Source organism: Micropterus dolomieu, linkage group LG23, assembly GCF_021292245.1.
Source record: "Micropterus dolomieu isolate WLL.071019.BEF.003 ecotype Adirondacks linkage group LG23, ASM2129224v1, whole genome shotgun sequence".
Classification (NCBI taxonomy): domain Eukaryota; kingdom Metazoa; phylum Chordata; class Actinopteri; order Centrarchiformes; family Centrarchidae; genus Micropterus; species Micropterus dolomieu.
The window spans coordinates 22,221,168-22,243,270 of record NC_060172.1 but is presented as its reverse complement, the minus strand read 5'-3'; the positions used below and the strand labels follow the sequence as shown (position 1 = coordinate 22,243,270).

The 22,103-nt window shown below is 41.1% G+C and overlaps 6 protein-coding genes across 21 annotated transcripts in view; 3 read left to right on the top strand and 3 right to left on the bottom strand.

The window, feature by feature from the left end:
- Positions 1 to 785, bottom strand: part of LOC123963570 (cilia- and flagella-associated protein 54-like) — a 28,994-nt gene extending 28,209 nt beyond the window's left edge. For all 5 annotated transcript variants that reach the window (XM_046040498.1, XM_046040500.1, XM_046040502.1 and 2 more), the window contains exon 1: positions 532 to 785. In XM_046040498.1, coding sequence (XP_045896454.1) covers positions 532 to 680 — 149 coding nt within the window. In that variant the 5' untranslated portion in view covers positions 681 to 785. The remainder of the gene's footprint in view (positions 1 to 531) is intronic.
- On the top strand, positions 374 to 12,218 carry bicdl2 (BICD family like cargo adaptor 2). 2 transcript variants are annotated; one of them, XM_046040519.1, is made up of 10 exons: positions 374 to 670; positions 7,575 to 8,083; positions 8,558 to 8,773; positions 9,008 to 9,124; positions 9,910 to 10,056; positions 10,309 to 10,398; positions 10,651 to 10,725; positions 11,449 to 11,531; positions 11,633 to 11,747; positions 11,859 to 12,218. In XM_046040519.1, the coding sequence occupies exons 2-10, from the start codon at positions 7,853 to 7,855 to the stop codon at positions 12,024 to 12,026; spliced, it is 1,242 nt and encodes a 413-aa protein (XP_045896475.1). In that variant the 5' UTR covers positions 374 to 670; positions 7,575 to 7,852; the 3' UTR covers positions 12,027 to 12,218. The 2 variants fall into 2 exon arrangements, with proteins under 2 accessions (XP_045896475.1, XP_045896474.1); XM_046040518.1 differs by having other exon boundaries at positions 10,252 to 10,398.
- Positions 2,342 to 4,292, top strand: LOC123963577 (alpha-crystallin B chain-like). Its single transcript, XM_046040523.1, has 3 exons — positions 2,342 to 2,563; positions 2,967 to 3,089; positions 3,179 to 4,292. Exons 1-3 carry the CDS (start codon positions 2,384 to 2,386, stop codon positions 3,368 to 3,370), a joined length of 495 nt encoding a protein of 164 aa, XP_045896479.1. The 5' UTR covers positions 2,342 to 2,383; the 3' UTR covers positions 3,371 to 4,292.
- On the bottom strand, positions 4,700 to 7,021 carry mia (MIA SH3 domain containing). Its single transcript, XM_046040522.1, has 4 exons — positions 6,132 to 7,021; positions 5,812 to 5,945; positions 5,602 to 5,712; positions 4,700 to 5,481 (listed from the first exon to the last, which is right to left on the bottom strand). The coding sequence occupies exons 1-4, from the start codon at positions 6,391 to 6,393 to the stop codon at positions 5,458 to 5,460; spliced, it is 531 nt and encodes a 176-aa protein (XP_045896478.1). The 5' UTR covers positions 6,394 to 7,021; the 3' UTR covers positions 4,700 to 5,457.
- On the bottom strand, positions 8,236 to 18,174 carry si:dkey-71l1.1 (uncharacterized protein LOC569883 homolog). 8 transcript variants are annotated; one of them, XR_006823210.1, is made up of 14 exons: positions 18,019 to 18,174; positions 17,342 to 17,541; positions 16,805 to 16,872; positions 16,582 to 16,674; positions 16,346 to 16,447; positions 16,100 to 16,205; positions 15,802 to 15,924; positions 15,598 to 15,674; positions 15,404 to 15,506; positions 14,832 to 15,064; positions 14,340 to 14,368; positions 10,606 to 10,683; positions 9,135 to 9,222; positions 8,236 to 9,049 (listed from the first exon to the last, which is right to left on the bottom strand). XR_006823210.1 is itself a non-coding variant. In XM_046040520.1 (10 exons), the coding sequence occupies exons 2-10, from the start codon at positions 17,523 to 17,525 to the stop codon at positions 14,925 to 14,927; spliced, it is 996 nt and encodes a 331-aa protein (XP_045896476.1). In that variant the 5' UTR covers positions 17,526 to 17,541; positions 18,019 to 18,174; the 3' UTR covers positions 14,020 to 14,924. The 8 variants fall into 8 exon arrangements, 1 of the variants encoding a protein (XP_045896476.1); XR_006823206.1 differs by having other exon boundaries at positions 8,271 to 8,309; positions 8,960 to 9,049; positions 14,340 to 15,064; XR_006823205.1 differs by having other exon boundaries at positions 14,340 to 15,064.
- Positions 18,093 to 21,929, top strand: fdxacb1 (ferredoxin-fold anticodon binding domain containing 1). Of its 4 annotated transcripts, none has more exons than XM_046040505.1 (6): positions 18,093 to 18,227; positions 18,738 to 18,926; positions 19,023 to 19,179; positions 19,904 to 20,107; positions 20,204 to 20,362; positions 20,466 to 21,929. In XM_046040505.1, the coding sequence occupies exons 2-6, from the start codon at positions 18,749 to 18,751 to the stop codon at positions 21,709 to 21,711; spliced, it is 1,944 nt and encodes a 647-aa protein (XP_045896461.1). In that variant the 5' UTR covers positions 18,093 to 18,227; positions 18,738 to 18,748; the 3' UTR covers positions 21,712 to 21,929. The 4 variants fall into 4 exon arrangements, with proteins under 4 accessions (XP_045896461.1, XP_045896462.1, XP_045896463.1 ...); XM_046040506.1 differs by lacking the exon at positions 18,093 to 18,227 and adding an exon at positions 18,387 to 18,439; XM_046040507.1 differs by lacking the exon at positions 18,093 to 18,227 and adding an exon at positions 18,472 to 18,493.
- Positions 21,930 to 22,103: the final 174 nt, after the last annotated feature.

The window sequence follows — 22,103 nt, the reverse complement described above, 5'->3', positions numbered from 1 at the left end:
TTAATGTTAAAATTTACAATGTAACCAGACTGACACAAGGACATTTTACATTTATCTCACAATGTTAATAATCCTAAATCGGAGCACCTGTTTCATTGACTGTTTATCTAATTTACATAAACAAATACTCTAATATACTGATAATAATTCAGAAAACAAAAATTAAACATTTTGCTTTCACATTCATCCAAAAATGAGCGCCCCTATTGGTGTAGAACCACTAACAAACTTGTGAGTTGGTCATTGCTTCTAAAGGAAAGGTGAGGTTGACATAATGTGGGCCCCCAGTTTCAAATTTCAAAAGAGAAACCTTTCCTGCCTGTTTGCTACAACTAATAAGTGTTAAACGTCATGACATAAACAAATTGATTATAGTAGTTAGCTAGATAAATATTCTAACGTTAACGTTTTTCTTCTGACATAACGTTACAGCTGTCATTGGGGCAGCTACCAGGTAACTGTTTAGCTGACTGCAAAGTTTAGTTAAAGCTAACCACCTCACGTTAACTTCAATTAACGTTAGTATCTCACCCTTTAGCATAAGACACGTTGTTGTCTTGGCTCGACTGAGAAGCGAATCGTCTCATCAGTGTTATAAACGAGTTAACGTCCCGTTCAAAGGCTGAAATAACTGGGTTTCTTTTATCAAGTCTGCCGTAATATGAAGCCGGTAAGTCCATTCCTCTGGCCACAATTTTAATAAACTAAGGTCTGTTAGCTAACATTAAGTAGCTCCAACAACAAACTGCTCAAAGCGTCTGGGTAAGGCACATCACCGTGGTAACGAAGGTAAACAGACAGGAAGCAAATGATCCAACAGGACCATAAGGTTACCCACCACATGCAAAAACAACCAGCAAAAGTTACACAACATTATAACGTTATAGATACCCAAATTATTTAGATACCTCACCACCATCCACAAAAACTGTAACATAAGTTTTACTACACATGGATTGCCAGTTATGCAAAAATCAGGTCAGACAAAAGCATGATCATGTTTACAAATAAATAAATATAAGCCATATAAGTTTTGAAAGAAGAAATAACACAATAACACTGCATATATAATCAATAAAACACACAGTTGCTCAATTCAATATTGTTAGATATTATCATACTGTTACCGCTACAGCCTGACTCTTCTCTCCTTGTGCTACTGCTACACTATGTTTTAGCATTTACCATTATCCTGTAAGTTGTCAGATACCTAGTTGCTAGGTCCGGCTTTAAACTAGCTTTTGTGGTTTATCTGTTCATCCTGCTAGCTAGCTCACCTGGTAGAGCACCACATGTACAGTGGCTTGGGATTCCATTTGCTGCATTTCATCCTCTCTCCCACATTGTCTCTCCAGCTGTTCCTATCAAAGAAAAGGCCCCCAAAAATTCACCAAACTCATCTTGGCCTGTCCAAATGATAGCCCAGTATCTTTAATTTAATCTGGGACAACTATGCAGGACATAATTTTTTGGTGATAAAAAAGGTAGTAGGCCTAATTGTCATCGGATGATTCTCAGGTTCAGTAAAAATGGCAAATGGTAAAGTCTGGCACAATGCCAGGGCTTGGTGATGGGTTGAAGGCAGTCTTATGGTGGCTGTATGAAGTTTCTTTAGAATCTCAGTGCTTGCAGATAACACACATGCAATATGTACAGTACTCCGACATTGGAGACAACACAACTGGCAGGATGAAGCACAGACTGATAGAAATTTGGTTGGCACAACTGTTGCACAGTTGGAAAGGACTTCATATTTTACATCTGAGCTCATAGCAAAATGATACACGCTTAGAATGTCACCTAATGCTGCCCCCTACAAACTCATCAATTCCCATTCATGCTCACATCCATTCTGCACACAAACCTAAAGCTTCTGGCACCCAGAGCACAGCAGGCTAATGCTCTGGCAGCTGTTCCTCAAACACACACACACACAATGACACGCAGACACACACACAGATCCAGACGGGGGCATTTCCTGGGGAATGAGTATGGGGGCATCAGCAGTACTCCGAGCCAATGTCACCTCATGACTGTGAGAAGGGAGCGACAGAGACACAGAGTTTTACAGAGACGTAGAGAGAGAGAGAGCGAGAGAGAGAGACAACCAGTCACAGTCAGACATGAAACAATGAGGGTGATGGAGGGATAAACAGTTGACATCATTGTTCCAGAAAGATCAGCCTGTTGGCAAAGTCACTATGCAAGTGTGCATGGGAGGTTACAGAGGGGAGGGGATGCAGAGGACGTGATCAGAGACAGGGCCCGGGTGGGATAGGAGGGAAAGGCCTATAAATGCGCCACAGGAGAGCACAGCAGCACCCATCCCAGTCCAAGTCCTCCTGCTTACCCATCGTTTTTACATCCCCTCTGGAATCACATCATGGATATCCCCATCCAATATCCCTGGTACCGTCGGGCTTTCCCACGTCGACTCTCTGACCTCGCCTTGACAGAACCTCTTACTGATTGGCCGCTACTCTGGCCGTTGCCCTGGTCCTTCTCCTGGCTGCGTCCTTCGTTCATGCGTTGGTTCAATTGGTCCGACAATGGACACAGCGAGGTAAAGTAAAATTCAACTGTATCTTTAAAATAATCAAATTGTCTAAAATACCTACAAGTTGACTATTGACCTATTACCAGTATCTCTTCTAATACTACTTATAATAAAACCAGTATTAATAACTAATGTACTGTAGTGTGTAGAATCATGTGACAGGCCATTAGATGCATAGACATTTTTAATATGTGATGTATTTGTAAGATTTTACATTAATGAGTGAAAAATGCCCCTGAAGAATATCTTTTTCCACTGATGCCACTCCCTGTTTAATTTAGAAGTATGAGTCTTGCACTGAGATTACAATAACAAGCGATTGTGTGTTTTTGTGACCAGTGGACTCCAGGCTACAAGCTTGCAAAAAAAGTTGTGAGTACTGTTCCTAACAGTTGTATTGTTTGTGTAGATGCGCATTGAGAAGGATCGTTACATCATTTATCTGGATGTGAAGCATTTCTCACCTGAGGAGCTGTCTGTCTGTGTCAGTGACGAGTTCATCACAATACACGCCAAGCATGAAGACAGACAGGTTAGAGGGACTATAGAGATCTGCACATAAATAGTCAAACAACGATTGACTTTGGTGACACTTTACTGACACACTAATTCTGTTTCCAGGATGACCACGGCTTTGTGTCAAGAGAGTTTGTGCGAAAGTACAGGCTTCCTGCTGGCGTGACAGGTGCTGATATCACCTCCTGTCTGTCATATGATGGGGTGCTTACAATCACTGCGCCTCGGTCATCTCCTGGTCCCGAGCGCAGTATTCCTATTTCCTGCGAAGATGGAACACAGAAACAGAAAATGTAGATCTGACGCTTCTAACACTGTTTCACAACTAACCCAAAGTGCTGCCTGTTTTTATATTTAACCTCTTACAGTTTTGATGGCAGTTCAGTACACGTATACAGTAGGCAAGGCATACAAGTCTAGATATTTTTAAGTGCAAGTGCCTTCTAATAAACCAGTATCTCATTCCTAACTCACTGTTATTCCGATGTTTCTGCAAGACAATGATGCTTTAAAACCAAAGGCTAATATGTTGAACCCATGAACTGGAGTGAGGTAGAGGATAAAAACTCCTGAGAGTTATTTTCCCTATCACAAGCCTAAAGAATCACTCTTAAAACCATACCTCTCTGCCAGAAATATTCACACCGCTGTGTATGTAAATGACCGATTACACCTAATCGTATTTTGAAAGGCATTTCCTTTCCTGCATCAGGCATTTGAATGTTATATCATGTCTGTACTGGCCCTGCAGTTTAGTGGCAGAATTGTAAGCGTTTGTTAACTGAACCCAAACTAGCTTGCAGCGCCTATTCATTTTGCAGGAAATATACATTTAAGTGAGTGGAAATGCAAATAATTCTTCTCAAAATTGTCCACAGAAGATAATACCAAACTGAACTTGTTAAATGTATATGTATCTACAGGACACAGTGCTCTGCTTTGTTTGTGTATGTGTGAGGAGGAGGTAGTTCTCTGGAGGCATGTACAGTCATTTTTAGTTTGTTCACTAAAAAAGGAAGCCACCATTGGACTTGGGACCAGGTGTGTACTCGTTGAGAGGAAGAAAGAGGGTGAATGAGCACGAGGGAAGGTTGTGGACGTGGGAGGAACTGATGTTTGGAGAGAGACAGCTTTCATCACTGGGCTCCTTTTCTGCTGGGGAGCATGGCCTCTGAGCTGCTAAGTAAAGTGTGTGTGTGTGCGTGTGTGTGTGTGTGTGTGTGTGTGTGTGTGTGTGTGTGTGTGTGTGTGTGTGAGTGAGAGAGCAAATGTGCTTGTAGATGCAAGAATTACAGCTTTATCATTCCTTCATACTGGCAACAACCCTCTGGCATATTAACACAGAAAACAACAAAGAGAATAAATGTTGAAACTCAAACTCATAGCTGTGTGTTGTTTTTATGTGTGAAGCGTCACATAACTTCATACACATGGGGAGAAGAAATTACTTTCTTACCTGATTTAAAACAAGAACTCACATATTTGTTTTTGTCAAGTCGGTGTAGATTTATATGATAATCATGATAATCAAAAATAGGTCTTATTTCAGTGTCATACAAAGGATTAACATAAAAGCAGCAATTACAAGTTTTGTGGATTTTTAAAGGAGTGTCAGATAAAAATATGTTATTTTCAACACTAATTTCTTTATTTTGCCATTATCAAACATGCAAACAACGTTTTAACACAAATACTACTGCTTCCATTTACTTTAATCCACTCTGCACTCTTGCATGTGCATTAGACATACATCAGCTTCCTTTTATTCTAATTACTCAATATGATAGTAGGCCAGAAAACCTTTTCTGAAAAAACCTTTGTTCAGAAAAAATTAAATTTGAAAAAAAGAAAGTATATGTAGTATATTGCATAAGTAACCTGTATGATAATTAAATTTTTCTGCTTAATTGTTGTACCTTTTAGTTAAATTATTGTTATATTTTACACCCAAAATTAAAAGATCAGCTGACATTGCTCATAGACATTTCTTGTGTATTCTTTTGTGATACACAATCATGAAGAAAGAGTAGTTGTTTAACATATTGTGTAAATAAAAGATATGCATAATTTATAATTGTGAAACCTTTTTAAAACACATTATTTCACTTTTACACTTACACTTAATACTTGTCATACCTGCAAAATATATATAATTGGTATGATGGAGAAGAAAAGAGACACAATAAGTCAAATCTGGAGCGTTAAGTAACAATGGTTCTTTCTTCAGTGCTTTGAACTGTTTCTGTATAGAGCTATTATCCTAATTTTCTAAAGTGCAGATTATGAATGCTGTGGATACCTACGTACTGTCATATATTATGTAAGATCATATGATACCAAATAAAGTGGAAGGGAAGTTGTCAACAAGAAGGTTGTTCTCCTTATCAGTAACAGTAGAAGTCCCATTCCTGGAAATAAGAAGAAAGGTAAAGAATTATGAGAAAGCATCATAATGCATATGTGTGTGTGTGTGTGTGTGTGTGTGTGTGTGTGTGTGTGTGTGTGTGTGTGTGTGTGTGTTCACTTACAGTAGTCTTGACTTCGGTGCTGGCTGGCATGAGAGGGTGTGTCTCCTCCACTATGCTGCTGGGGAAGTGGCCAATGCGAGCCTCCTGCTGCCCATAATAAGAGTCTTGTACCTGCAAACAGGTGGCGTAGACAAATGTTATTGACAACATCACTTCTTCAGGTCTCTTTGGCTAAAAGCTATGCCAAAGTAAAAGTTATTATTTACTTACACTGCCAGCCCAGAAAAGGTTCCCTCTGTCCTTTAGCATTGCATAGACATAGATGAGTTGCCCCTGTCTGATGGGGATGAACCTGCAATCTCCAGGGTAGTAATCCTGCAGTGCACGAGCTATCAAGATAGGATCTGTGCACGAGATAAGGAGAGTGACGTGAGTTGGGGAAGAAGGGCATCATAGGATTTTTGCAGTTTATAATCTTTGTCATAGTTTTATGCAAATTTTACACATGCTGTGTGATCATTTCGATTCTACCTACATGTGATCACAACATAGTTTAGCAGCAAAAAGAAGTTGTTGGGTGTGCTACTTACAGCTGCATTCAGAGTCAGCGCAGAGTTTCTTGTCAGCAAGTTTAGGCATCTGCCTTCCGGCGTTGGAAGTTGGCAGCAAAAGCCACAATGAAACAGCAAGCCAGAGTTTGCAAAACATGTCTGTATGAGAACGAACTAAATGATCCAATGGCAGTTTTTGTTCTCTTGGTGAAGGTTTTTTGTTCCCTTCTGCCGTCTCTGAGAAGGAGGTGTAGTGATGGCCGTCCCTTTTTCCACTCTCCCTACCCCCTACCTTATACATGAGCACACACAGGGCTCCATACAAATCCTTCAAGCAGGTAAACAGGATGGGGGACGAGGAGGAGGAGGGCCAGATTAGACAGACCCCTGCTTGTGTCCTGACCTTCCCCTCTCTCCATTTCTCACCCTGTGTAACCCCCACTCAAACAGCCGAGTGTTAAACCTTTTTGACAACGCATTCCTCAGAGTTAATCAGTGTTTTCCCCTACCTTGTCCAGCTGCTATCTTACCGCAAACATGCCACTGACAGTTACCATCTTTCCTGTTCTACCTCTCAGTGTATTCCTCCCTTTTTAATTCAGGAGGTGGAGCCACTGGCTATATTTACATACTGTATGTTTCCACTGCCAAGGAAACCAGCTGAGCCTCTCTTGTGCAAACAGTCCCAAATACACACATACACACTGACACACATACACTTGCACACTCACCAAACAGGAAGACTATACCTGTTTGGAGTGAGTTGGCTGGGAACTGTCAGGTAAGACAGACTTATTTTTTGTTTCCTTCGAAGTCAGGGCAGACATGGGTTAGCACAGGTTCCGGCAGTTCTTGTAGGAAGTAGGGATTCATTTATTACATTGCTTTTAAATGATTCTACATCGGATGACAGCATGATTCCATGGTTTCATGGAAGTGAGACAGGTGAGATGGCAGATGGTGACGTCAAATTCAAATACAGAAATGTCACGGGAGAATGGGGTGAATCAGACTTAAGAGGTCAACTATATTGTCAACAAACTTTAGTGTATATAGACAGAATTCATCTAGACATGATCCTGTCGTGACTGGAAATAACAGTGTGCAGAAGAAACTTCTTATTAAGCCTTATTTTAGGCAAAAAACATTTTTAAGACAAGCGTAGGGGAGATTGTTTCTTAATGATTTGGCCTAAATCTATTACTTTAGAGACTGTTCTATGAACATTCAAGACTGTTGTTTTTGTAGGTAATCGTAGAGCACAATGCCTTTGGAATTTAGGGAGGGGAGCAGAACAGAAGAGATGGTATTTCGGTTTGAGTAACAAAAGCACCGGTCAGACAAAAGACCTCCTTAAAGGCTATGTGAGATTATATTGCTAGAAAACAACTAGTGTGACACACACACACAAGACGTCATAGTATATGTTCTGAATTTCAGTTACAGTTAATAAATCTGTTCATAGTCTTTTCTCACCCACAGAGTTATCTGTGACAAGGAGAAGAGATGATTTGAATGATACCAGCATCAGAATCACTGGCACCGCAGTGAAGAACAAGTTTGGCAGATACTCTGGATTACAACATTGGAAAAAGTAATCACATCAAAGCACGCCAGACCAGACTGCCAACAAACAAGGATTCCTGATTTTACAAAAGTTCATGGCTGTCCACCTGCCACCTGTGTGAGTGTGGATTACAAGTCCAAGGACCTGGGATGATGTTTTCTAAGTGACTCCTACAAACCGGCAACTGTCAACAATGTTCAATCCTAGGAAAAGCAGTCTTCCCTCCCCAAGCCTGGAGGACTCCTTTTTCCCTCTCTCCTCATCCTCCTTTGCTCTCCCCTCCTCCACATCCTCTCCTGGCAGCAGTGACAACGGAGGAGGGATAGAGACGGATCTGATACTAGCTGCAGAGCTGGGACAAGCTTTACTAGAGAAGAATGAGGAGCTGGCAACCTCTCTGGAGCAGAGGGAGAGGGAGTTGGAGGTAAGGATGAAGCTGCTGTAAACACTGTTTTTTGTAAATATGCAAACTTAAACAATATAGTGAGGTAAGAACAAAGAAGAGAATCGTGCAGAAAGAAGTTACACATATTTATATATTATTTTTATTGTTAAAAGTATCAGCATTGGTAGTATTGTTATTGTTGTTTTGAACACTGCTTTCTAAGTAATTTACTTACATGCATTTATTACACTGCAGGTATCTGTCCCTGATAGAGAGTAAAAATGAACAGGAAAGGCCTTTTTTTTATTTTTCAGTTTTGACATGTTGCAGTAGTAAAAGCACAAGTGTAAATAATAAAATGTCGGATGTGAAATCAACTTTTGCGGCCTTGAAACTGACACATTTCACTTCACATTCAAAGTAACAAGAATACAGACATAAAATTATGTATTTCAGTATCTGATATTTTAAATGTTGCCCTGAAGCCACTTAATGTCGTGTTTAATGTCTCAGGCTTTACAGCAGGAGAGGCATATTCTTCAGAGGAAGCTGGAGATGACTGAACTGACGTCTGGGCAGAGAGAGGCAGAGCTAACTGCAGATTTAGCTGCCTTGAGGGCTGAGCTGGAGCGACATCACAGCCACGGGCGCGACCGGCGCAGGGATGAGAGTGAACAGCTGACTCAGTTAGCCAATCATAACCAGCGCTTGGTGGAGCAGCTAGCAGAGGTTAGTTTGAACCCTGCCTTAATGAGCTGCTAACCCACCAAAGAAAACATTGCAATTATACTTTTAAAATAAACAGAATCTAGGTGAGTGTGTGTTTGTTTTTGTGTGGAAATGTGAATGTGTGTGTGTGGTGTCACAGTCACAAAGACAGTAAAAATGCAGGCTAGCAGGTTTTGGTAGTCTCACCTTTGTTACTCATTGAACAGATGTCTCAACTGTTTATCACCCATCTAGGCTGTAACACTGGAACACACCTTGAGGACTGAGCTTCGTTGCCTCAGAGAAGAGATGGAAGAATCATCTTTCAGCCGAAATATCAACTTCACACAATTAGAGAACGTACAAGCAGAGGTATCCTTACCAGTCACTTCTTAATGTTCTGCAGAAGTAGTCCAAGTAGGCCAAAGTTTTAGTGTGACAGTCTTGAACATATTGTGCTGTCTTGAATACTGCAGGATAGTAGGTCACACACAAAAGGCGTTACATTTCCAACATGGCCAAATTGTATGAAATGATAATACAATGTGAAAGTAAGGAGAGCTGGTTTCAAATTCAAGTCAAGTCTCAAGTAATTCTATGCTGATCATCAAATAACACGGCATTTGAACATTTTAATTTAGAAGCTGTGTTAACAGTGTTTTCAAACAGAGGAAACCACTTCCTCTTAAAGAATTATGCAGAATAAACATTTAAGTTAAATATTCAAGGCGTGCTATCCAAGGCCAGCCTGTGGCTGTCTTAAATGTTTTAATTTGGGGATTTTACCAAGCTGAAACTAGAGACTTAAACTTTTTTGTTTCAAAGTCTCAGTTTAGGTCAAGTCTTTAGGAAGTCAAGTCTGAATTCTTAGTCCCGTTTTGGTGGCTTGAGTCTGAATCTAAGTCTCGAGTCTATGGAAATACTGGCAGAATATTAAGTAAACCCATAAAGATTTAACAGATTTCTGCACATAAGCATCCGTATAAAGCATCAACATCCAGTTATAAATGTATTTGACACAAACTAAAAGAAATGCTCAGCAAAGCATAATCCAACAGCCAAAGTGCTCATGGCAGTAATTTCGTTTAGTCCTCTTTCATTGTATATCATTATTCAGTATTTCATGGTCATCCATCTTTTGCTTTTTTACCATACAGAACAGAGTTTTGCTGGAGCGGCTGTCGCACATGGAGGCACAACTAAAAGCTTCACAGGAGCAGAGCGACAGACTTCGCGTGGAGAGAGAGCAACTGAGAGATAGACTGTCAGAACTACAAACGACCCTCAGAGAAAAAGAGGCAGAGGTGAGGATCAGAGGCCAGCTGGTATTTAAGATGAACTGTAGCGCTGAATGATAATGCCTGATGGAGAATCATTAGCTGCAGGAGAAATTACTCATCACTAACATGACTACTTTGAAGCTCTTGATCAGGGTGTGTGCCTGTGTCTCACTGTGTGTGTGTGTGTGTGTGTGTGTGCGTGCGTGTGTACATATGTAGATAGAGCAGGAGCAGGGAGTGGTGTTTGAGTTGAGAACTGTGAATCGCTCTCTACAGCAGAAAGCTCTGAACCTGGGAGAAGATAGCATTCTGGACAGTACACACACACAACCATTGTCTCTGCTTAGTGAAATTCAGCAATCACAGGTACACACACACACACACAATGAATAACTGCACTGACAACTTTAACATTTGCTAGTGTGTACTAATTCTGACCCTGTACTGACATCCTTTTATTTATTTTTTGATAGTTTGAGACTGAACCCGTCTTCTAAATCACCATCCTCTTTGTAGTCAAATTTGCATTGAAAGCACAAACACCCAGTAAAAAGTACTTCAGTTGATACTGACCTTCCTATCTGCGGTGTTGTTGTTTATATCCTTCCTGCTAACTAGGCTAAAGAGGCTCTTCTGGCTCACTCCACAGTCCTGCAGGCAAGAGACAAAGAGATACAAACGCTCACAGAGAAGGTCTGTTGAGCTGTATACAACCACACATACCTTTTTCACACACTTCAACTTGTTGATTTACATGAGTAGGGCACATACTGCGATTTGTTGCTGGTTTTCATTTCAGTGGGTTAAGGTTGCTTAGAATGGGTGAAAATTGTTGCTGCTACAGAAATATATGCATTTGCTGATTTGTCTCTAGAATATACAGGCCTGGCTAATTGTTTAAATAAATAACAAAGATATACTGAGCTTTAAGAGGAAAGAGTGTAGCCTAACACCAGAAAGTTAATATTTGAATCAATGAAATCAGACCACTTGCATCTTGCTACAATTATTCACTGTGCAATATGATGTGTGGGCAGAGTTTGATAGGAGACTGTTTCATCTGTTGAAGAGAGGAGGTTTCTCTATGCTCGCCTTAAATTTGAGTATAAGTGCACATATGAGATTATTTTTGAACATCACAACTAAAGCCATTCATGGTCTAGTTTCCAATTTACACAAGTGTGATGTGCCTCCACATTGCATACACTGACATTTCAGTGAAGTAGGAGAAGTAATTTTAAGAACTTAACTTATCATACACAAATAATTAAGTAGGCCTTAAAACATCACCGGAGGGGATCTTCAAATTGTATAGACATGATGGAATCTGAGTATTTTTAGGAAAAAAAATAGTTAATTATAAATATAATTAAATTAAATTAAAACAAAAGTTACAATTATGCCTTTCAATTGTAGCTGAAGTCTCAACAAGAAGAGCTGGAGTCTTTGAGTGAGGAAATCAAGCCATTTAGAAGCAGACCTGGAATGCCAAGCTACAGGTAAAGTTACACAAGACATATGTTGATTTGATTTGAAATAATCTCATTTAATTTGAGCCCACAGCGATATATGTTTTGCTAATCTTCACATCAATGTCCAGTTCTTTAGAGATTGAACTGGACACAGTGCGTCAGGAGAAAGATACACTAACTCAGCAGCTTCTCAACACCATCAAACACAAGGTGTTGCTGTCTCAAGAGCTAGATGCCTGGCAGGTGAGTCTGTGCAGGGATGTAAAATTCCAAATGTTGACTTTTGGCTACACATTTAAAGTAGTTCAGTGTACAAGCTGACTTTTTCCATATGAACCTTTTACCTTTTTGCAGGAGGACATGCGGTTGGTGATAAATCAACAAGTGCAGCAAAGGGAGGAGAGACAGAAAGAAAAGCACAAAGAGAAAGAGAACACTGTGGGACTCCAAAGAAGCAAGTCTTTGAGAGTGAAGGGAGAAGGAGGGAAAGGATTCTTCTCTTCCTTTTTCAAAGAAAAATGACAGAGAGAAGTGGCAGCAGTTTACACTGACAGAGTATCAGCCTTTGTCTTCGTCACTGTGAGCTTATGCTACCAAATAATGTGTTATCAGCGTCAACAAGGAAAATGTTTACAGACCTCATATTTGAATATATTTGTATTTATGTATGTACAGTATATCTGTAAATTCAGTTTTTAGGACTTTGTATTAAACATGTAACGCCACAAATGAGTCTCTATTTGTTGGTTCATCATTTGTTTCACCACAGTATCTTAAGGCTGCATTTATTTATTTTGGTCACAAAAGGAGAGAGACTGCAGGAAAATGACAGAAACACACTGGCACACTCCCACAGACACAGTCTGACATGGTCCATTGCTAGCTAGCTTACAGCTAACATCTGTTGGTTGTTTGTGCCAAAAAAAACAACCCACAACAGTCCAAAGGCTGACTTAGCTTCTGTCTGAACACACCTTGAGGCAGGACAAGCTGAATTGAACACGAAACAGACATCTTATATTCTTATAAAGCTGTTTATGTTATCAACAACTATTAAAACATCCCGCAGCCATGGAGCAACACTGACATTAATTTAGAATCTGGCCACCTGATAAATGTCCAACAGTCACTCTCCCTTTAGCTTTGTTTTGGTCCCTTATAATCCCTGAGAAAAATATGTGTTTAGCTTGCTAGATGCTAAACTATGTATGTAGAACCAAAACAATGAGCTAAAGGAGGCTAAAAACACCTTGGTGCTGGGGGTAAGCTTAGCTAGGTGGTAATTTTCTATTGGTTTGTCACAACAGGTGAGTCCTTTCATATTACATGTATAGTCATGTGATTCATAGTTAATAGAAATATTGATTAGTGGTGCTTTAAATCACAATGAACACTGTCATATCTACAGACCTGCTATGTAGTATCATGAATATTAATGTGGAAGAAAAAATAAAACAGTAACTATGATAGAAATAACATTTTTAATAAATTAAGTCCAAAAAGACGGTGACTCCCTTCCACTTCTCTCTATGTTTATATTACATTAATGTATAAATAAATTCATAATTATGCAACATTTCTTACGTTAAACAGGACTGGAAATGCCCAGAAGCAGCATGAGTAGTGCAGGTTGCATACAGGTCAGTGTTTCCATCTACATACATACATACATACAGTACAAGCCTGGCTCAGTAGTGTCAGTGCATAGCCGCTCTCATGTCCCTCAGCTGGAGGTTAGTATATGTGGAGCAGCATCTTTTCCCTTAGAGTCAACAGGCTGTTCATGTGTGGAATCTCACACACTTTTACATGCTGGCCAAAAAAATAAATATGTGCACAGAATCAAACACTCAATCACTTACTCATACACACAGTTTTAAGAATCATACTGGTGTTTTAGCTCGATTTCATCCATTTTACATTTCTGCCGACCACTTTTTAGATTGCTCCTCTCTCGCATTTGTATGAAGTTCAGCTCACAGAGACTGGCCTGAGATAAGTGACAATTTAACCTATGTTTTTTCTGGTATCATGAGGTAATGCAAGAGGGCAGCAATCTTTTCAAACCTCATCCATGTTAGAGCATTCAAGCAATCAGGAGCCCCCACATTCAAGATTTAGGAGACCGATGCATTGGTGAGCTATGCTAAATAAAACCCACAAGAATAACAGTGAGCCAATGTGGACAGAATAACGTGAATTTGACTGGCATGACAATTTACAGAAGCCCTGAGAGGCAAGTAAGACTTTTTGGTTTCTCTCCTTTGTTTATGACTTAAGAAATGATGAAAAGGGGGTTAGCCCTGATAATCTTTCTAAGTTTGCTAATTTCTTTTTAAATTAAGGTGGGAAAAAAGAAGAAGGAAGGTTTATTTGTCACACTACAACAGGTTGTAAAGTGAAAATAAGTTTGTTAAGAATTTGAGTTTAAAAGTCTCATAACTTGGGGGGGAAAGCTGCTCTGCAGTCTGGTGGTGTGGCAGCAGAAACTTCTATATCTCTTCACTGACGGCAGCAGGGTGAACAGGCTGTGGCTGGGGTTGGTACTGTCCTTTAGTATCCTTTGGGCTCTGCGTAGGCACCTCACCTCACCAATATCACTAATGCTCAGGAGATGAGTGCCAATGATCTTCTGAGAAGTTTTAATCACCCACTGCAGAAATAAATAGGACTACAGCATTTTGATCCTGTCAAAGCAAATATTTTTCACCAACTAAACAAACTTAGAAAGATTATCTGGACAAAACCTTTTTTATACCTGCTCTTAAGTCATAAACACAGAAGAGAAAACAATTTAGATCAGAAAAAATGGCTCACCAGAAATGTTTTACTCACTTGCTCAGAGCTTCCATACAAACGGCTGCCTGGAAGATGGGAAAAATCATGTATTAGTTTTACAAATAATGGTGTGCTTTAGAAAATGGTCGGCAGAACGGTCAGGTAAACAAGAATTATAGTTATAGATAACAAACATTAGTATCTTTCCATATACTACTGAATATACATTAAGTTTCCTTATGGTAAAAACTTTTTTTATTTTCAGTACAGTTTGCATCTTATCCATTCTGTTTCCATTGTCCAGCAGGTGATGAGCAGTCTGGTTTCTGGGGGACAGTAACATTTCTCCACTCACAGTTGCTGAGCCCCTCATTCATTTTTCCTGTTCAATCCTAATGTAACCCAATCAGAAAACATCACCTCAGTTTTGAGAGGTAGGTTTCAAGATGAGATGCAATCAGTTTAAGGAAACATTTTGGGATTCAACCTCCGAAACAATCCACAATACTTAAGTGGTTCGTAGGAAGCGTTTGAGTGAGGCTGATAAACCTTGGAAGATCAGGTCATCATGAAGCCTCTGAAACAGCTCTCTGGAAGGATGTCCTGATGGGAGATGTAATTCCAGCAGGGATTAGTGAAGGATTATCCCACGTTGACGCCTAGGCCCACTTGCAGCTTGTCACCTCTGTGATTTACAAAGGCACCCATGATCAGGGTTGCAGGGAGCGGGGTCAGACGCTTCTCCAACACGCCTCCTATTATGCACCGACTGTTAATCATACCTGGATACACACAAAAAAAGGTCTCATTCAATTCAATTTTATTTAAATAGCGCCAAATCACAACAACAGTTATCTCATTGCGCTTTTCATAAAAGAACAGGTCTAGACCGTACTATGTGATATTATTCACAGAAACCCAATAATTCCCACCAAGAGCAAGCACTAGGCGACAGAGGCAAGGAAAATCTTCCTTTTAAGAGGCAGAAACCTTGAGCAGAAACATGGCTCAGGCTGGGTGGCCATCTGCCTCGACCAGATCTCAGTCTCATATCTTGCATGTTTTCTTGATAGTTTTCATTAAGAATGACATTTGACTCAAAGTTGCAGAAAGAAATTTACCTCGAAAGACCATGTTGGCCTCTGGGAGTTCCATCTGGTACCCAAATGAGGTTGTGGTCTCCTGGGTCCTGGTGCTGGCTTCAAACTCCACTCCAACTTGGATCTGGTGAACACAAACACATTTCCAAAGCACATTTTCAATATGCACCAAGAGTAACTGATGTGTTTATAAAGCCCAGTGGTATTTGCTGTACCTGTTTGTTGGCTCTGTGATAGTAACTAGCATGGGCACCTCCTTTCCCAGCATTCAACGTCGCCACCCAGTTTGGTCCTGCATGGAGACATGGAAAAAAGGTTAAAACACTGCTGCTAAATCAGGTTCAAACAGATCAAGAAAGATGCCAGCTCAATTCAGTCAGAGGTGTGAAGCAGATTCACAGTTAAGCCCAAAATCTCACTTGAGTACTGTCCAGCCAAAGTTAGAATTCCACCTTCCTCAGCTCGGCCCCGATGGTAGACCAGCTCCCCTCCTAACACAAGCCCAGAAGACACACTCTGCAGGAAGTGTGCTACGAGGATAACTGTCCAAGAGAAACACACAGAGATACACTGATTTGCTGACTGCATTTGTACTTTTTTCTAATATTGGTGGAAACTGATAGCATGCCAATATTTTGATCTTCATCACGAACTACAGATGATAAAACTGAGTGATGCTCAAGGAAGGCTTTTATTGTTCCACCTGTCATGTCTCACCTGACTCTCTAAGGACGTCTGGGTTGGCTACTGTCACGGCTGCAGTGAAGTCGCTCCCTCTGTACTCAGTTTCAAACTGCCATGTTACAAACTGGGACTGCTGGGTCTAAAACACAATCAACTCAACCGTTAAGTTGTTTGCAGCAAACAGCATTCATTTTGTGCAAAGCTAGGGACTTGTGACCGTGTCTGAACATGGGATGGGATAGATGGGTTTAAGGAAAGAGACAGACATTAGGATCTTACCTGGAACACTGTTCTGGCTCGTACGCGCTCAGTGAGATGCAGCAGAGCGTGAGCATTCAGACTTCCCGAAGAGTCCATCTCACCGATCAATGCCGGGGCATCCTAAAATGTGAAGAAGCATAAAGATGCAACCTGTCAACTCAAAAAAGCAGCTTAGAGCTAAGCAGCTATACAGCTGAACACATAAGCGATAAAGTAGTGGTAAAATATTTCTTATGTGATGAGTCGTGCTTTACCTTGTCCTTGCTGTAATCATCAGACTGCAGATGCTCAACGTGGAATCGATAGTACGAAGGACTGACAGCACTAAGGTGGAGAGCATGACTGACCTGGAAGGAAACACATGGCTCATGTAAAAGATTAGATTAATACATTTACAGATGTAAGAGATTTACACCCTAATTATATTTATATGCCACAAATTGACTGAATGTAAATGAATGTGGGTGGAAGAGACACCTTGAAGAAGCTGCTCAGAGTTTTATTGAGGATCATCTTGACTCCCTCAATCTGTTGAGGAAAAACATCTGGGGAGACAGAGACAAAAACAGACAGCTCATGTAACATTATTATCACATTTGGTGCGTTCACATACACTGTAATCATCTGATTATTCCCCATTTCTGATAGTGAGATTGATTTCAGATCAATTACTTTCCTTTTTCAGATTAAGGGATTATGTGTAATTAATGTTTTCTTGAGATATGATTATTGAGTCACAAAAAAACCATTATTTTCAAAGCTAAAATAGTAAAAATAGACTTTTACACATTATTTTGGGAGAGCTAACTACATGTGAACTTTGGGGTTGGAAAAAAATGTTGGCATTGTTTTACAATTCAACAGTTGTAGCCTTAATGCAAGAAGATTTTTCACCACATCCAAAATGCTTTTTGCGTCAAGCATTCAATTGCCTGACTACTTTTCTCCATGTATTGTCTGCCCCGTCCTCCGTGGTGTATACTCCACTGGTCTGGCTTTTTTAGCCAGACATACCTTTGCAGCTCCTGTGGAGAGAGTGAAAGCTGCCTGGGTTGGGTAGGCGGCCATCTCTCCTCTCCCAGCGTGGCGGGCTGTCCCAGTGAGCAGGATGTGTGTTCCACCGAGAAGGAGCGGGGTTCGTGGAGAAAGGCCAGTTCTGATGGCCCGGACCGGAAGACAAGGCCAGAACGCTGCCCATGTGGGCGCAACACTTCCTACAAGACACAAAGGAAAGATTTACCATGATGCTATGACCCATTTATTTATCTCCTCTGCAGCATGCACCTGCACTATTTAAAGCCAGACTCACAGAGGCAGAGCATAAAAAATACCCTGAAATGTAATTTACAGAAGAAAAAAAAACATTTTCCTTAGCCAAACAGAGCATAGACAGATGCTTTGACTATGAATAATATAAACGAACAACACCTTCACTCACAGAGGTAATGACATCAATTATGAACAAAACTGAATGAATGAATACAAATTTATATTTAACATTCATTTTGCTGGTGCTTTAAAATGGCTTATATTGTATTTAAAACTTGAGTTGCACGAATGATTATACGACTATGTGCATCGTTCAAGGCTGTCCTTATTTTCAAGTGCAGGTGCAGCAATTCCGTTAGCTAGCATGACCTTAGCTTCAGCAAAAACAGACATATATGTGCGCTAGTTGTTTCACTACCTACTTCCGTTGTTGATAAGAGACCTTAAAATCCCGAGCGGAACTGAGGATCGCACATCAGAAAACCTGTCAGGTTATTTTTTTTTAGAGATAAACTACTGATAAGCGAAGGCAATCGATGCTGGGAACTGATGCAGCATTTAGCTCTCTCCTCCAGATGTGATGCGCCACCCTGTAAATGTGTCCCTCTGAAAACATGACGACAATCCTGTGGTATGAAAAAAATACGACTTTACATTTGCATGTTTACCACCCAATGGTAACATTAGTAAAATTATACCTTTACATTTCCACCTCCTTAAGTTTAAACACATTAGTTTTGTTGTTTCGCGGCTTCGAAAGCTCGGGGCAATAGCGTACTGTTCATTATGTTTCTTATCGGACTACTGTATCTGCGACACAGCGCTGAACGCAGTCTGCTACAGGTGAGATAATATTATTCGACTTTCATGTGCCGCATCGCCGGGGAGCGAGAGAAGGTCAACGCCGTTATTCAACATTAAAGTCAATATATTTTCTGTTATTTTGCCGAGACATTCTTTGACACAAGATACTGACGTTTCCTACTAAAATGTGCGATCATAGTAGCCCGTGAAGAAGACGATCATTGTCGCTCCTACGCGTCTCTTCCTTTCCACTCGAGCAATAAATGAGGGAGCAGATTTTGGGGTAACGTTAATCATTCAGGGGATTGAGTTTCTCTGTGCCCCCCTTCATTTCCAGTTGGCGTGGACATGTCTCCTTCACGGTCCATATTGCTGGTGGGAGAAGGGAACTTCTCATTTTCTGCCTCTGTGAGCCAGTTACACTCTGAAACCGAGACCAGCATAACGGCCACTTGCCTGCAGCGTCAGGAGGAGGCACTGCGGCATGAAGGTGCAGCCAGTAACATTCAGATCATCAAGGACTCAGGTACGACTTTGTGGGGGCTTTTTATATTGGTGCTGACTTGTATTTTGTGGGACTACACTTTTTTGTACACTTTCTTTGTTCTTACGCGTTCATCAGGTGGAGAGGTGGTTTTCGGGGTGGACTGCAGGAAGCTGGGGGAGTGTGCCTCTCTCCAGGGCCGTGCGTTTGACCGTGTGGTGTTTAACTTTCCTCACTGCGGGAGAAAGAGTGGGGTTAAAAAGAACAGAGAACTTCTTAAAAACTTCTTCCTCAGGTACAGCAGCACCGTGCAGTACAGTTAGATCCACTCAGAGCATGTTCTGTAGTCAGAGATGGACTTTGAAATTGTTTGACCAAAGAAACAAATCTCAGCTGGACTCACTATCACTTTATTCTGAGTTTTCAACAGCATCTCACTCTCTTAAGCAGTGGATGCAGTTTTGTAAGGAAGATTATTTTTCCTTTTAACACAAATCACAGTGGTGTGGGCATTATTCCTTTTCTCCACTCAGATTTATAACACTTAATAGCACTGTTTTTGCAATGTATAGCCCAAAAAACAAATGATGAATAGAACAAGGTATCATTCCTGTGTTTTCTTTCTTGTACTGACCAAAATTTGTGTGTAGTAGTAAGTATTGACTAAAAGCTGGCGTCGAATGCTTGTTCTTTGATCAGACAGTTCCCAATTGAAATCAGAATTGTCAGTTTTTTCAAAGATTTATGTAATAAAGTTCTCGTATGGCCGCTTGTGTTTAGATATCATTTAACATTTGAGGGCTTTGGCTTCTTCTTGTGTTAAATGAAGACAAAAATGTTTTATAGAAAAGTATGTTTATGTTTCTCAAAGTCAAGTATTAGGGAAAAAAGTTTGGTATCATTACCGAAACTCTGATTATCATTAGTTCTGTTGTCTATATACCTTTTTATGAACTGAAAAGGTTTCCAACTTCCGTTTTCCTTTAAAATATACTGAATACTTTTATCTGGGCTTCCAGTTGTGTTCAGGTGTTGGCTGAAGACGGGGAGGTTCACGTTTCCTTGTGCAACGGACAGGGTGGAACACCAGTGGACCGCCCGAAGCGAGAGTGGCACAACAGCTGGCAGGTGGCCGCCATGGCAGCAGAGGCAAACCTCATCCTTACCGATGTCCATCCTTTTGAAAGTGAGAAATACCAGGGCTACAAGTGCACTGGATACAGGTAAGGGGTAAAGGTGAGTGTTACAGTGAATAGAAACGGCCCTTCGTGTTCATGTGCATACTGACACTGTCTAACAATGGTGTTGCTATTGTACAGGAGCCAAGATAAGGGCTTTCATGTGGAGAGAGCCTTGCTCCATGTGTTTACTCGCAGCCTGCCCTACACCTCTGCTCAGATACTAAAAGTGGAGGAGGCTGTTGAAGGGGAGAATGTCCAGTACTACGTACCAGCCGAGCTCAGTGATTACATATTCAGGTGCAGTAACTCAGGGACTCGCATGCTGTTTGAGTAATAGGCCACCAACGCAAAAACACAAAGTTACATAACCGAGTGCTTACTGTTTCTTCTCTTTCATCAGGGGATTTCTCTGCTCAGGCTCTGTCCACCCTGTCAGATTGGTGCAAGATTTTATTCTCCAAGGACTGGCGGAGAAGTGTCCAGTCTCCATGACAACAGAGACCATTCCCTTCCTACTTATGGCCAAACAGCTGGAGAAGTGCTGTGGTGACGTCGACAGCAAACACTGCTACTGGATCCGCCTGCTTCAGAAAGACCTCAACTGTGATGTTCACACCTCCACGGACAAAGCAAAAGCTCCGTTGGTGCGTACAGACACTCGAGACTCTCTGTCAGCCAGATGTGTCACCTCAGAGAAAGTGGACACGGCGAGGAGCAAAGGAGCTGAGAGCTTAAGGTCGGCATGCTCTCTAGATGTTGATCCTGAAGGGGAAAGTGGTCTTTATATGCTGCGTCCATCACTGCTCCCTCATATTGAAGAGCTTTTAACTAAAAAAGAAGAGTTGATTAACGATGCAGGGAGTAATGGGGAGAATGAGGGGAATAGTAAGCTTGTTGAAGTTGAAGGACACAAGAAGGAGGAGTCCTGCGGGGGCTCGAATGGTGTTACCAGCTTGTTATTTGGCATTAGTGGCCTGGTGTTCAGGAATGTGCCTATCAACCTTTGGGCTCTGCCTTCCTTTCATGAGCTTCTCCTCAGAGGTGTTTTCCCTTTAGAATGTAAGCCAATCAGATTGCTTGGACAAAGGCTGGAAAAGCTGCTCGCTCCTTACGGGGTCTCCTTAATCGCACAACAGGGTTGTCTGCGTCTGATGGCACAGCCAATGGGTTTGGTTGGAAGAGTGTATGCAAGCAATGCAAGAGACAGCATTCCCCATGTGAGTGTGACTGTGTCCCTAAATCTAGACCTCCTCGCCGTGCTCCTGTTCTCACTGCCCGACTGGCGGCTGCTGTGGTCACACGACCCACGCTTTTTACAACAGTTTGCATCCCGCCCATCGCCAGGGACGCCTTTCCACCCATTCTCCCTGTTCCCCGAGCAGTTCAGCTTCGACATCAGCTTCTGGACAGGGCCGACGTGGGAGGAGAGGAAGTTCCACGCTGTGGTCCGAGAGGGCAGTCATGGGACAGTGGAGCAAGTTAAACTCATTGACACGTTCTCACACCCTGACCTAAGCCAGACCAGTTACTGCTATAGACTCATCTACCGCTCGAACACACATGCTCTGTCACACACACGAGCCCTCGAGTTTCATCAACACCTACAGTCCTTTCTTACCTCTCGGTTGCAAGTCACCATCAGGTAGCTACATTTAAATGTCAAGGAGAAACAAGGATAACCTCTTACATAGGTCACAGGTCTGTTTGTAACTGCTAATTATATGTGTATTTTATGAAAACCTACAGTTGAACAGTGTTTACAGTAGTTGAGGTATTGCTTGTTGTAGTCTTTGAAAAGTGACTGGAATTATGTGTATCATGTGTGTTTTAATTATCATACAATAAAGCTGTCATTTAACATAAATTTTTGGTCTATAGAGTGTCACTGTAAAATAGTTTGTCACATTTAATACATGCTGCAATAAAGCATAAAAGCAAGTATTTTGTAATTAAACAGCTCAATTCATCAGATCAGTAATCTCTGTCTGAATAGTATTCATAAACAAAGACCGTTTATTCCTCTGATGTTGATGCAGGA

Excerpts from the sequence above, each read along its gene's own strand:
- fdxacb1 (XM_046040505.1), top strand. The coding sequence starts at position 18,749 with ATGTCTCCTTCACGGTCCATATTGCTGGTGGGAGAAGGGAACTTCTCA. Across the intron at positions 20,108-20,203 it reads TACAAGTGCACTGGATACAG|GAGCCAAGATAAGGGCTTTC; the intron begins GTAAGGGGTAAA and ends GCTATTGTACAG. Across the intron at positions 20,363-20,465 it reads CTCAGTGATTACATATTCAG|GGGATTTCTCTGCTCAGGCT; the intron begins GTGCAGTAACTC and ends CTCTTTCATCAG.
- si:dkey-71l1.1 (XM_046040520.1), bottom strand. The coding sequence starts at position 17,525 with ATGGGCAGCGTTCTGGCCTTGTCTTCCGGTCCGGGCCATCAGAACTGG. Across the intron at positions 16,206-16,345 it reads GAGCCAGAACAGTGTTCCAG|ACCCAGCAGTCCCAGTTTGT; the intron begins GTAAGATCCTAA and ends ATTGTGTTTTAG. Across the intron at positions 15,507-15,597 it reads ATCACAGAGCCAACAAACAG|ATCCAAGTTGGAGTGGAGTT; the intron begins GTACAGCAAATA and ends TGTGTTCACCAG.
- bicdl2 (XM_046040518.1), top strand. The coding sequence starts at position 7,853 with ATGTTCAATCCTAGGAAAAGCAGTCTTCCCTCCCCAAGCCTGGAGGAC. Across the intron at positions 8,774-9,007 it reads TGGTGGAGCAGCTAGCAGAG|GCTGTAACACTGGAACACAC; the intron begins GTTAGTTTGAAC and ends TCACCCATCTAG. Across the intron at positions 10,057-10,251 it reads TCAGAGAAAAAGAGGCAGAG|ATAGAGCAGGAGCAGGGAGT; the intron begins GTGAGGATCAGA and ends GTACATATGTAG.
- LOC123963577 (XM_046040523.1), top strand. The coding sequence starts at position 2,384 with ATGGATATCCCCATCCAATATCCCTGGTACCGTCGGGCTTTCCCACGT. Across the intron at positions 2,564-2,966 it reads CCGACAATGGACACAGCGAG|ATGCGCATTGAGAAGGATCG; the intron begins GTAAAGTAAAAT and ends TTGTTTGTGTAG. Across the intron at positions 3,090-3,178 it reads CCAAGCATGAAGACAGACAG|GATGACCACGGCTTTGTGTC; the intron begins GTTAGAGGGACT and ends TTCTGTTTCCAG.
- mia (XM_046040522.1), bottom strand. The coding sequence starts at position 6,393 with ATGTATAAGGTAGGGGGTAGGGAGAGTGGAAAAAGGGACGGCCATCAC. Across the intron at positions 5,946-6,131 it reads CGCTGACTCTGAATGCAGCT|ATCCTATCTTGATAGCTCGT; the intron begins GTAAGTAGCACA and ends TCTCGTGCACAG. Across the intron at positions 5,482-5,601 it reads GCACCGAAGTCAAGACTACT|GAATGGGACTTCTACTGTTA; the intron begins GTAAGTGAACAC and ends TCTTATTTCCAG.